Here is a 12,911-nt window from a genome sequence, read left to right on the forward strand (position 1 = left end):
CAGATTTGTTGAAATCCTATTACCGGAAAGCTTTCCTACTCCTTTTTGACACATGTGAACAGTGTATGGGGTTGAACTCATAATGGAAAGGTGTCAATCCAAGCTTTGCAGAAAAGCAGAGGCTGTCCTCTCCCTTCTCTCCCTCCAGCCCTTTCCACTCCTTCTCTCTCACCGAGGTGACCTTGCGATAGATCTGAGCTGCATTCTGACATTCCGAATAGGGGTACTCCGAGGTCGCCATTTCCAGCATGCACATGCCAAATGCGTAAACATCCACGGCTTCATCATATTTCTCCTCGTACATTTCTGGGGCCATGAATTCAGGAGTTCCTGGAAGAAACGGAAGGAAGGTTCTCTTACCTTGAGACTCAAACTCTTAGCGAAATTAACTCATCTTCTGCTCTTCTGTGTGTGTGTGTCCCTTAAGGTCACTTGTTTACTTATGCCAATCATTGATTTCATGGATTTTCTTTAGGCAAGGAACACTCCCGAGATGGTCTTGCCAGTTCCTTCCTCTGAAATATAGCCTACAGCACCTGGTATTATATTTAGCCATTTCCCATACAAACATTAACTGGGATTGACCGCGTTTAGCTTCCAAAATGAAATAGGATCTGGTGCCTTTAGGTTATTGTGGCCCTTCATAAAACTCTACACAAAATCCCTTATTCCACAATGCACAATAATGCATTTCATAGTATAGCTAAACAAACTTCTGGGGACCTTCAGGACATATTTTAAGGTACCTCATTTGACCCATAAATACTTTAGGGATAGCAGTTCTGAAAGATTGCCTCTTCTCCAACAATTCTGCCATCCAAGCAAAACATTCTTGATAATGCTATCTGTGTACCTGATATATTTTTCTTTAAAAAAATGCTGGAAGAGCAGGCAGAGAGGTATTCTTGGCAACTGCTCCTCATTTGCACAACTCCCAGTCTTCAGAGGCACCAAAACAAGTCTGAGTATCCTCCAGAGATAATGCAAGAGTTTTAAATTTAACTGGCCTTCAGCTGGCTGGTGTATAAATGAGCATTAAGCACAACTGAGAATTATGGGAATGTTCTCTTTTTCCTTCCTCTATGTGTTGTTTCCATACACATTTGGGGGAGAGCTGGGAGTCTTTCTTTCACATATTTTTTTAAACATTTGGGCATTTTTGTATATATATAACTTTTTCCACGTGGAAGCAGAATTTCCATATGCATATTTGCATACATTTTTGAAAGGCAGACATTTTTCTGTCTTTATACATACGTTTAAAGTCCTGAAATGGGTAGGTTTCTGAACATATGTAATTTGTCGGCATCTGTTTCTGGTGTTGGTTCATAACATTTAGTTCACAGAAAATAGAGCAAAACGTTCTCCACACTTTCCTAGCATTTATCATTTTGTTTTAGTTTAATTTTAATCACTGTGCTGTATCTATTCCTGTTCTATTTATCACCCAACAGGGATGGAAACGACAGGGCTAATGGAACACATATTGAGCATCCATACATTCTACTAGTCATCTTCTACCCATCATGTACCTATGACACTCTTGGCAAATGATGCACGCTTGAGTGTAGCTAAACCAAGGTCTCCAATTTTGACAGAACCAGTGGGGCCAGTGATGAAAATATTGTCACATTTCAGGTCACGGTGGATGATCGGGGGAGATCGAGTATGTAGAAAATGCAGTCCCCGCAAGATCTGTCTGCTCCAGCGTTGAAGGACCTTCAGCTTCATCTCCTTGAAGCGCTTCAGATACCTACAAAAAAGGTGATGGCTTCAGATTCAGGGCCACTTATCTCATCAACATGACCAGCTGCGATCCCCACCTTTTTAGAATGGGGAAAATTAGACCTTTGATCCTATGATAGGATCCCAAGCAACCCTTATTTGTTATTTCTGTCACTGTCATCCATAGACCAGCAAATTCAGCATTTGAGGAGTGTGGTCAGTGTCCCATCCCCACCTTGATTTTTAAGCGAGCATTCAAGTATTTACCACACTCACAAGGAACTAAAGAGGACAACTCTGATTCTGAGCTTGGAAAAATACCCCCTTTTTTTTGGAGAATTATGATCTTTAGAAAGGCAGGACCTTGTTAGAAATCATAACCTTTTGGAAAAATTATGCCATAACCTTTTGGAAAATGGCATTCACCGCCATTTTAGGAAAATCAGGAATTTCCCTAAGAAGCGTTAAAAACTCACTTCTATCAATCTTCTCCTTAGTGGTAAATATCCACTAGTATTCATACAAGGCAATTAGGTTTCTCAACTGATATACCTAGATGTCTCTTTGAACTGTTACAGACAAAGATATGCCAATGCACAAAAACAAATATATATCAGTTTCAGAAGTGTTATTTTCAGTTGTCCAGAAAGATCTACTCTCCCTTAAAACATCTTGGTTTAACTCATGCTCTCATGAGACAAAAATAAGTAGACTTCTTTAAAAGTAAAATAGTTGGTTTACTCGCAAACTTAATGTATTCAGCATACAGATACATTGCTTATCAGTCCAGTTACAGATAGATTTGAAGTAGTTTCAAGTGACAGAATCCTTCAGTGAGCTTAGCCAGTGGTTATGGTAACTGAGATATTCTGGGACCTATACTCTAGAAGTAACTTTTCCAGACTCTGGGACCCCTTCCAGACAGCTAGATAAAATCCACATTGAACTGGATTATATGGTAGTGTGGACTCAGATAACCCAGTTCAAAGCAGATATTGTGGATTATCTACCTTGATGTTCTGGGTTATATCGCTGTGTGGAAGGGCCCTGGAATTACTGCTGCAACTGGTTTCCATGTCTCTCTTTCACACTACTTTTTATATTGTAATATTGGGTTTTGTGGGAAATGCTCTGCTATACTATTCTCTCTCTGCCCGTCTCCTGCACCCAGCTTCAACGATGGGGAAATGTGTTTTCCACGCATAAAGAAAGCACACCACTCCAAATATTGCCACTATGTCACAAACATTTTTGCAGAGCAGGATCATTGCCTTACTGCAAAAAGGAGAAGAGGCAATCCTTGGTTGCACATGCAGAGAGAGATTGACATTTGACTATAGCCGTTACAGGGGGAAAACTGAACATAATCACTATAATTGCAGTCATGAAGCACACTTGCTGCACCCGGGTGACATAATTTCCTCTTCTCCTTCCTTCCTTCCCTCCCATACACCTACCAGATCCAGAGAGGAGTGTTCCAGCTGCTGATTTCTCATTACTTTGCACGTCTGTCTGCACTATACATTTATATGAATTTTATACCATTGCAACTACCAGGGATCCAACCTAAAAAATCATGGTGGAGGTTAAGGCTGGTGAGGAACCAACAATGCTTTACTAGACTGTTCTGGAGTACTTCACCAACTAGAACCCTAGAGGTTTTTACGGCAGGGAATTCTTAACAGGTTACCAAACTACAAACCGCAGAATTCTACCAGATGGAACGCAAGAGAAAATGTGCTACCGAACATCATTGCAGGAGTAGGGATTATGGCATTTTTCAGTGAACGTATGGAGACCACTCATTCAACAAAAAGTACTGTCTGGAATGGGTGGGGGTAATGAACTTTAAAAGTTTTTAAAACTTTTAAAATAATTCAGGGCCCCATGCAGCCTCATTAAAACTTCCAGGTGAGCCAATTCAACTGGTTTTATGCTCCAAAAAGAGATAACCAAGAAAATCTCAGATGGCAAAAACAGATTTTGGCGTGCACTTTTCCCAGTTGTTGTAATCTGTAGTATGCATCCTTACACAGAGCTCTTTCCTGTCAGCAGAAGAGCTTAACCACAGCCTGAAAGACGAAAAAGCTTTGGAAGTCCCATGTCCTCACCTCCGCCAAGATACTACTACTTCCCTCCTCCCACATCACCATGCAGTTAGCTCTGTACTCTACTCACGTTTTGAGGGTGCCTGACGTCATGAGTTCGGTGACCAGCACAATGCAGACTTGTCCTTTGACGGAAGACTTCCATGAGTCATAGAAACGCACAATGTTGGGGTGCTGGAGCCCCTTCAGCATCTCCACCTCCTCGCTGAAGCGCTGCCGTTCCACCTTGGACAGCTTCCGTGTCTGATGTGGAGGAAGAATTTTAAAAATGAGAGGCAGGCAACAGGGATCTTTGCAGCAATCAAATCATACACACATATATATACTTTAAAATGGAGTTGATCCCATTTTGAAAGCTCTCATATTTGAATTTAGAATGCTATCTGCAGTGTGACTTTTGTTGTGTATTAAAAAATTAGACATGTTGATTACATAAATTTTAACCATTCTTTTTATATATGGAAGAAAATTAATTTACATTTAGTAGCAGTCACTAAGATGGATCTTGGAAACATAATGTTTTTACAGTTACAGATCTCCATCAGAGAGATAGGAAAGGGGATCTGTGCTCCAGGTTAGAATTCTAGGTATATCCCTGTTTTAGGCTGCTACGGCTGTATAAAATCCACATTGAACTGGATTATATGGCAGTGTGGACTCTGATAATCCAGTTCAAAGCAGATATTGTGGATTATCTGCCTTGTTATTCTGGGTTATACGGCTGTGTGGCCCTTCTGCATTTATAGGGGCCATGGTGGCACAATGGGTTAAACCTTTGTGCTGCTGAACTGCTGACCTGAAGGTTGGCAGTTCAAATCAGTGAGACGGGGTGAGCTCCCGCTGTTAGCTCTAGCTCCTGCCAATCTAGCAGTTTGAAAAGATGCAAACGTGAGTAGATAAACAGGTAACACTTTGGCGGGAAAAGGTAAAAAGATGCTCCAAGCAGTCATGATGGCCACACAACTGGGAGGTGACTACACAGTCTCCTCAGCTTGTAAATGAAAAAGAGCACCTCGTCCAGAGCCAAAAGTGAGCACCAGCTTCAGAGCTGGAAATGAAAGGAGAAGCCTTTGCTTTTGTCTGTGTATGTGTGCCTCATTGTATCGAGGCATTGAATGTTTGCCTGTGTTTGTTGATATACTGTAATTCACTTTGTGTCCCCTTGGGGAGAAGAGCGGAATATAAATAAATAATAATAATAATTATTATTATTTTAAATGACAGCGTAGAAGGGGCCTCAGTTTCCCACTGTTGTTAGCCAGATACTGGGGAAAATCCCATGAGGAGGACATGAGTGTGATAGCCTTCTTCCACCATTATTTAAAACCCATTGCTAACACACAGAAATATATTTATTTACAACATTTACAATATATACTGCCTCTGATCCTAGAGATAATTTTTAGCCATTATAAATAGCAGTCATTTGTATTTCCCACTGTACATTTGACTAAATCCTTTCTAAAATTCCTGTCTTTGTGACCTTGTAGTTGAAGTTTGACTAGTTTACCTCGGCACTGTATGAAGAAAAGTTTCCTCCTCTCTGTCTTGAATTTGGATAGCCCTGAGATCAGGGAAAATTTCCCTTCCCACTTCTTTCATAACATGAATACCTTTCAGCACTTCCATCAGGTTTCACACGACTCACCATTTTTCACAGTTAAAGTGACTCAAATAGTTGCTCCAACCAACTAATTATCATTTTAATCTCCCATCGCACCAACTCTAAAATATTTGTTATGAAGTACAGTGGCCAGAAGTGTAGATGTGCTACAGAGACATATAAATGCATTTTTATACCAGCAGTTTTATTCTGGACTCCCTTCCTGCTGACCATTAACATGGAACTGGTCCTTTTCATAGCTGTTGCACACAGTGTCATTTTCTTTGAGTTGTTCAAAATGCAAAGTAGTTTTACATGTGATACAGTGCACATAGCAAGCTGAATAACCCCCACAGCCCTCTAGCTTTTTACCTTCATAATTGGCTTGTGTTTATTGGGCTCATTCACTTGGAAAATTGGAATTTGTAAGGTCAAACAAGGGGAGGCCTCCTCACCTTGATGTTAAACTCCCAGAGGGGCTTAATTCACCTGACCATTTAACTGTTTCCCTTGACACTTTCTTTTCTCACCGGGCATGAGAAACTTTGTTAGCTAGGGCTTCCCTGGTGTTTGCAAAACAGGATTCCCTCACAAACATCTCCTTGCACAGATGCTTTATTAGCTTGCCGGCTTAACTGAGTCACTTTGCGGCCAAGGCATTTTTATCAGCCAGGCTCACCTTCTGCTCCTTTAGTTGTGCTTGCTGTGCTTTTATGTTCCTTATTTGCTACACTTTTTTAAAAAAGCCCAGAAAAAAATGCAGTCATAGGGTAGCAGAGTTTCAATTTTTTCCAAAAATCTATTTTGCTAGAAAAATTGAAAATGGAGAATAATGGATTATGGACTAATGTATACAATGTTGAAGACAAGATATTCATGCGCAGACAGTCCCCAAGTTTTGTAGAATTGTTTTTAAGTTGAATTTTTATGTAAGTCAGAACAGGTACATTTTGCTGTCTGTGCCCCTGTTCAGAAGATTTCATCTCACTTTCTGTCCCTTTGATCACAGAATTTTGAAAAAATTGGCTTGTTGTGGAAAAAAGGATTGGTGAAAAAGCTTCAGTGGAGACACTTTTTCCCCACGATAACTCTTCTAGACGTGAATTTCCCTTACGAGCGGTAGATTTCTCTCACTTCCTGTTGTCTCACCATCATTCTTAACCACGAGTCATTTGTAAATCTGATGTTTGTAACTTAGGGACTGCCTGTATTTAATCCTCCTCTATTTATTTATAAAAAGGATTATGGAATATTTCACTTTAGAATAATGAATCAAATATTTAAGAGAGGGTACTCATGTATTTTTTCCTCTCAAATTATATATAAAAACTATTAACATGCACACTTTATGTAGGCCAGCATACTGTATCTGATCCTTGCAATTCCTAGTCTTGGTTTCCTATTCTCTATTCTTTTTGTGAGAATGGGTGCATTATATCTGGTTGACACTTCAAGGAACTACATGAGACATAGGCCCCTTCTACAGTGCCATATAACAACAAGATTATCTGTTTTGAACTGGATTATATGGCAGTGTAGACTCAGATAACCCAGTTCAAAGCAGATAATGTGGATTACCTGCTTTGATAATCTGGTTTATATGGCAGTGTAGAACCAACATGATTTTACTTATCTTGATGGTTTGTCCTGTTTTATTGGAGGGGGTGTCTTAATAGCAAAACCAAAGAGCTTTCTTAAGAGCTCAAGATACCTGAGCTTAAATTTAATAAACAATAATAATAAAACTTTATTTGTAACTCGCCCTATCTCCCCAAGAGGACTCAGGGTGGTTTCCAACAAAAAGTGGCAAACATTCAATGCCAGCAAAGAAAAAACAACATCACTGATCAGAACAAACAATGAACAAACATGAACTTAAACTTATAAAGAACCAAAAGTAACCAAAAAGTTAAAACTAAGACTAATAAAATACTACCCACACCTTAAACCCACAATAAAATCTGATAACAAAAACATTAAAATAAATGATAAGTGATTTTCACGCCACAATCATCCAGGCCGGCTAGGTTTCCAGTATCCAAGCAGGATTTACAATGTCTGGACAAGGATAATCAGGGCATCCTAATCCTCCTCCTCTCCATAGGCTACAGAACATAGATGTGTTTTTAAATACTTTTTTGCAGGAGAGGAGAGAGGGGGCCTTTTTTATTTCCTTAGGAAGGGATTCCAGAGGCTAGGGCGATCACGAAGAAGGCCCTCTCTCTCGTTCCTACCAGCCGCACTTGAGATGGAGGTGGGACTGAGAGCAGGGTCTTCTCCGCAGACCGCAGTGCCCGAGGTGGTTTATACGTGGAGATGTGATTTGTCAAATAGTCTGACAAATAGCCTGAAACATTTAGGGATTTATAGGGAATGACCAGCACTTTGTATTTAGCCTCAAAGCGGACTGGCAGCCAGTGGAGTTGCCATAATATGGGAGTTGTCCACTCCCTGTACGACGCTCCAGATAGTAACCTGGCTTCTAATCTCTGAACCAGTTGCAGCTTCCGAACTATCTTCAAAAGCAGCCCCACATAGAGAGCATTGCAGTAGTCCAAATGGGATGTGACTAAGGCATGGACTACCATGGCTAAGTCTGGCGTCTCAAGGTATGGATACAGCTGGAGCACAAGTTTTAATTGTGCGAAGGCACTCCTGTCCACCACCGACACCTGGGGTTCCAGGGTCAGCACTGAGTCCAGGATCACCCCCAGACTGTGAACCTGAGTCTTCAAGGGGAATGTGACCCCATCCAACACAGGCTGTAACCCCACAGCCTGATCCGCCTTCTGAGCAACCAGGAATACCTCTGTTTTGTCTGGATTTACCTTCAACTTATTAGCCCTCATTGAGTCCATTACTGATGACAGGCACCGGTTTAGGGGCAGGATGGGATCTTTGGCTTTTGGTGGAAAGGAGTCATAGAGTTGGGTGTCATCGGCATAAATCTAACACCGAAATGAAATGTAATTTGCAATGATTTCCTCAACAAACTGGATTTTCATAAACTAAACATGACAATTTACTGTGATGCTGCCATATTGTTTAGACAACCAATTGGTGAGGATAAACACTGCTGGAAAGTGAAAAAGTTGAACCCTGGTAGTCCCGGAGTTTATTTTTTATTGAGGACATTTACATAATACACTTTATGAAGTAATTGAGGGTCCTTCCAGGCAGGCCCTATATCCCAGGATCTAATCCCAGGTTTTCTGCTTTAAACTGGATTATATGACTCCGCACTGTCTGGTAATCTGGGATAAACAGAAAACCTGGGATCAGATCCTGGGATATAGGGCCTGTCTGGAAGGGTCCTAAGTGATTTTCAGTTTGTAAAGAATGTTAGCATTATAGTCCGTCCACCATTGATTTTGATATTTTATTTCTGGGGGGAAAGGATAGTTGTTTCCCATAGCTTCAAAATCTCCAGCAATGTTACCTTTCTACCTGCACTTTTATTTTCCTATTAAATTTGTATACGCTTGACTAGTTTTCCTTTACCTCTACTCTAAACTACTAGATACGAAGGATTTCAAATATATGTTTTAAAAATGGGTACAAAAATCTGGGTTGCTTCAGACTCCAGTCTGGAAACGTAAAGGGGATCTGGGTCAGTTGAGCCTCCTGGGATTGGTGGCTTTTAGAGGGAGTAGACACTGAGTGATAATTAAGGAGAGGATGTGGGCAGGTTGAACTCTTCTGGGAATGCAAGGCTTGGACTTACACTATGCCTCCCTTAGTGTGCACTTTTCTAAACTTAAATGCTAGGGTTTAAAATGAACTTTTAAAAATGAGGTTTTAAATTGAACTGTGGTCTCGACAATTTGAATACCACTGTCATAAAAGCGACCTGGGGGCTGTGCATTCCTACTTGCACCAGAAAATTCAAGTCCACAGAACTTAATGAATGCTCTTTCTAAATTTGTTCAGCGTGGACCACAAAGCTAGCACCACCTCCCCAGATGGAAACGGGGAGGCATGGCTCTATCCGGCTCATGGGTCACATTGCCCTGCCATTTGCTCATATATTATGAAGCATGTACTGAGAAGATGTGCTGGAGGGGTTTCAGAGAAAAGTATTAAGCCTGGCCTCCACATGTAATTAAATAGTAGCATATGAAATATCTAGGAAAGCATTTCAGACTTTGGCTGGGGGAAGAGGAAGGGCTGGGGGTGGTTGGTTTTTATTTTTGTATATTTAGGATACAAAATCTTGGGTAAAAATGTTTTTCCTCCATATGCTTGTTGTCGGTGAGATGTTTTGCATGGAGAGAGCATTCGGGAGTGCTATTCTGTGCTCGCACAAAGGCATAGAGTCCAATCTAGCATCTCTGCATTTAACCACCTCATTCTGCTGCCTATGTCACTCTAGACTGGTTGGATGCATACTTGTTTTGTTATGAATCTGCCCACAAAGGTATGCCTCTGCATTATAAGTTGGTTGCTTGAGCAACACAGGGATCCAGGCTGCTGATATATGGTCAGGTCTAGTCTGAAACAGTATTGATTCTGAGCCACACAGACTGTTGGGCCCTAAAGAAACATTATGTTTGTTACCAATAATAAAGGGAGACAAAAACAGGAAAAATACACTGCTCAACAGATGCAATTTCACTGACTTTTTAGCACACGTGTGCGCGCTGTGCATTAAGGGTGTGCAAAATGCCAGAAATCCGTTCTGTTTTTGTTTTGAATTTTGGGTGCTCCCCCTCTTTCTGTTTTCAGGAAGATTCTTTCCAAAACGGACCTCCGGATCCCGAATTACGAATCTGAATCCCTTCCCCTCAATTTCCCGGAATCTTCCAAAAAACAGAACAGGGGGGCACTCAAAATTTGAAATGAAAACAGAATGAAAATGAACAGATTTCTGCAATTTCGCAATCTCCTATTGTGCATGTATGCACACATACAGGTCCAGTTAGCCCAGGTTCTCTGCTGTGGGACAGGGAATAATAATAATAATAATAATAATAATAATAATAATAATAATAATAATAATAACTTTTTATTTCCTGCCACCATCTCCCAAAAGGGACTTGGGGTGGCTTACGGAGCAGTACATAATAGTGCCATATAAGCACATAAAATACATCAGCATTTAAAAACATCAGAACGCCAGTCAACATAAAACAACAAGTGAAGGGGGATATTTCAGCCCAGTTCAAAGATTTATTCCATGAGATGCCAGTGACAGAAGGAGTGAATGCAGCTTTTCGCTGCCAGAGAGCAAAACAGCACCATAAAAAGGCCTTCCTAAGCCTCTCCAACACCCCTACAAGCATATACGCAGGCTGTACAGAGCTAAAGTTGTGCTGAGCTAAAGCACCCGCTATCATGATTCACAGTAGAGAAACACAAAAGACAGAGAAGGGAAGAGTGGGCAAAACAAAAGGGAAGAAAGCACAAAAAGCCAAGACATGTTGAAGATCTTGGAAGATTGGTTCTTGTGATGGGCAGGGATGCCTAAGCCAGACATTATGGGAAGTTTTATAGCTGTGAAACGGGAGCTTTGTGCAGGAGACGGCTGATAGATTTTGCCCAGCCAGTCTCCATAGCCTGTCTTTCCTCAGATGGCATGCTCTCTTCATTGCTGCCCTGTGCAGGACGTCTGGTCTCCTCCATCTGAAATGGATGCTGGAAGGAAGGAGGGGGTCCGAAGAGTGAGAAAGACTCCAGCTCCTTGCGAAGGGCAATGGCAAAGAGCCAGCCCTTTCGCGCTCTCAGCACTGCCAAGCCAGAATTGGACCCCAGTTGGGCAAGCGCCAAAACCACTGCCGCCACCAAGTTCTCTCCTCCATCCAGTCACCGCTGGAACAGAGGGGGTCATTTGGCTTGGAGAAGCTGGCTGTGAAAAGACGTTCCTCTGTATATGTGTAAAAGAGAGAGAGAGAACGAAATGACAGAAAGAAACTGAGTAACCCACGCCTGCTTTCATTCACATCCCAAGTGAGCTCAGCTGGAAGAAAACCGAGCAGGAAAAACAGACTAAACATGTTAAACGGCGGCCCGTTTTTCCAGGGAGCCAGTGGCGGCAGTGGCCCGGTGCCCACCTGTTTGGCCACACGGCCTCCATGTGCCTGTGGGAACCGCCTCGTCTCCCCATTGGCCGGGATCTCTGTGGCGGAGCCGGAGCCGGATCATATTTTTACACTTTGGAGTGTTTATGGAGTTTTGCTACAGATGCAGCTGTGTGCTGTCAGCCACAAGTGAAAGCTTCATTGTACACAGCTCAGGGGAGCGAGAGGAAGAGAAAAAAATGGAGCCAGAAGAACTTCATAAATGAAGATATGTTTAAACCAGAAAAAGGGCCACTGCGGGTTGGATAAGGTAGGATAGCTGTTCGAGAGCAACCCCGAAGACCCAATGCAACAGAGGGTGAAAGCTGCTGACCCAATGATGGGCAGTATGAATCCTAGAGGCCTCACTGACCTCAAGGGGGATTTCTGGACTGGCTCCTATTATATCTGGTGTGCCACAAACCCACAGCATCTTAATGGCAAAGTCTGTTCTGTGTCCACATATTGGTGTGAAATATAAATTCTCAGAATTTTGCCTTTAATGAGGTCTAGATAAAGGTACACCAGGATTTGAAGCAGCCTGAAAGTAATTCTTTCCAATGGTAGTGAGGACACAATTTCAATGGGGTGGTTGATCCATTCTGGGTTGTAATCTGAACTTTAAGGAATAAATGCAAGGTTCTGAATCCCTTTTGGAAACATAGGGCCCTTCTACACTGCCATATAAAATCAAGATGATCTGCTTTGTACTGAATTATATGGCAATGGAGACTCATATAATGCAGTTCAAAGCAGATAATGTGGATTATCTGATTTAATAATCTGTAATTATATGGCAGTGGGGACTCATATAATCTAGTTCAAAGCAGATCATGTGGATTCAGGCTCCTTACACTTTCATATGATCTAGATTATCAAAGGAGATAATCCACATTATCTGCTTTGAACTGGATTATATGGCAAAGGAGACTCATATAATCCAGTTCAAAGCAGATAATGTGGATGATCTGATTTGATAACCTGTGATTATATGGCAGTGAGGAGTCATATAATCTAGTTCAAAACAGATAATGTGGACTCAGGCTCCTTACACTGTCATATGATCTGGATTATCAAAGCAGGTAACCCATATGATCTTCTTTGAATGGGATTATACGAGTCTACACTGCCACATAATCCAGTTCAAAGCAGATAATCTGGATTTTACATGGCAGCGTAGAAGGGGCCTCGTAAAATCCAGTTCAAAGCAGATAATGTGGTTTATCTGCTTTAATAGTCTGGATTATGTAGCAGTGTAGAAGGGGTCAGAGTTCAACACTTTGTATAGTCCCTTTAAATTTCACTGTCAAGCCCAGAGCAAGTTCACCAACTTATTGAAATGGAAGCCATCAGCTGCTATCAACCTGAAAGTTGTTATTTCCAACTTCAGGGGTATGGATAGTGAAGAATGGATAAATT

At 41.5% G+C, this 12,911-nt stretch overlaps 1 protein-coding gene across 1 annotated transcript in view; it reads right to left on the reverse strand.

Moving 5' to 3' along the window:
- The window catches only part of wnk4 (WNK lysine deficient protein kinase 4), a 62,005-nt gene that overhangs the window by 29,467 nt on the left and 19,627 nt on the right, over nucleotides 1-12,911 (reverse strand). The window contains exons 2-4 of the mRNA XM_008113161.3: nucleotides 3,904-4,076; nucleotides 1,533-1,753; nucleotides 173-330 (exon numbers count right to left, since the gene is read on the reverse strand). Coding sequence (XP_008111368.2) covers nucleotides 173-330; nucleotides 1,533-1,753; nucleotides 3,904-4,076 — 552 coding nt within the window. The remainder of the gene's footprint in view (nucleotides 1-172; nucleotides 331-1,532; nucleotides 1,754-3,903; nucleotides 4,077-12,911) is intronic.

This window comes from Anolis carolinensis, chromosome 6 (genome assembly GCF_035594765.1).
Source record: "Anolis carolinensis isolate JA03-04 chromosome 6, rAnoCar3.1.pri, whole genome shotgun sequence".
In the NCBI taxonomy this organism is placed as follows: Eukaryota; Metazoa; Chordata; class Lepidosauria; order Squamata; family Dactyloidae; genus Anolis; species Anolis carolinensis.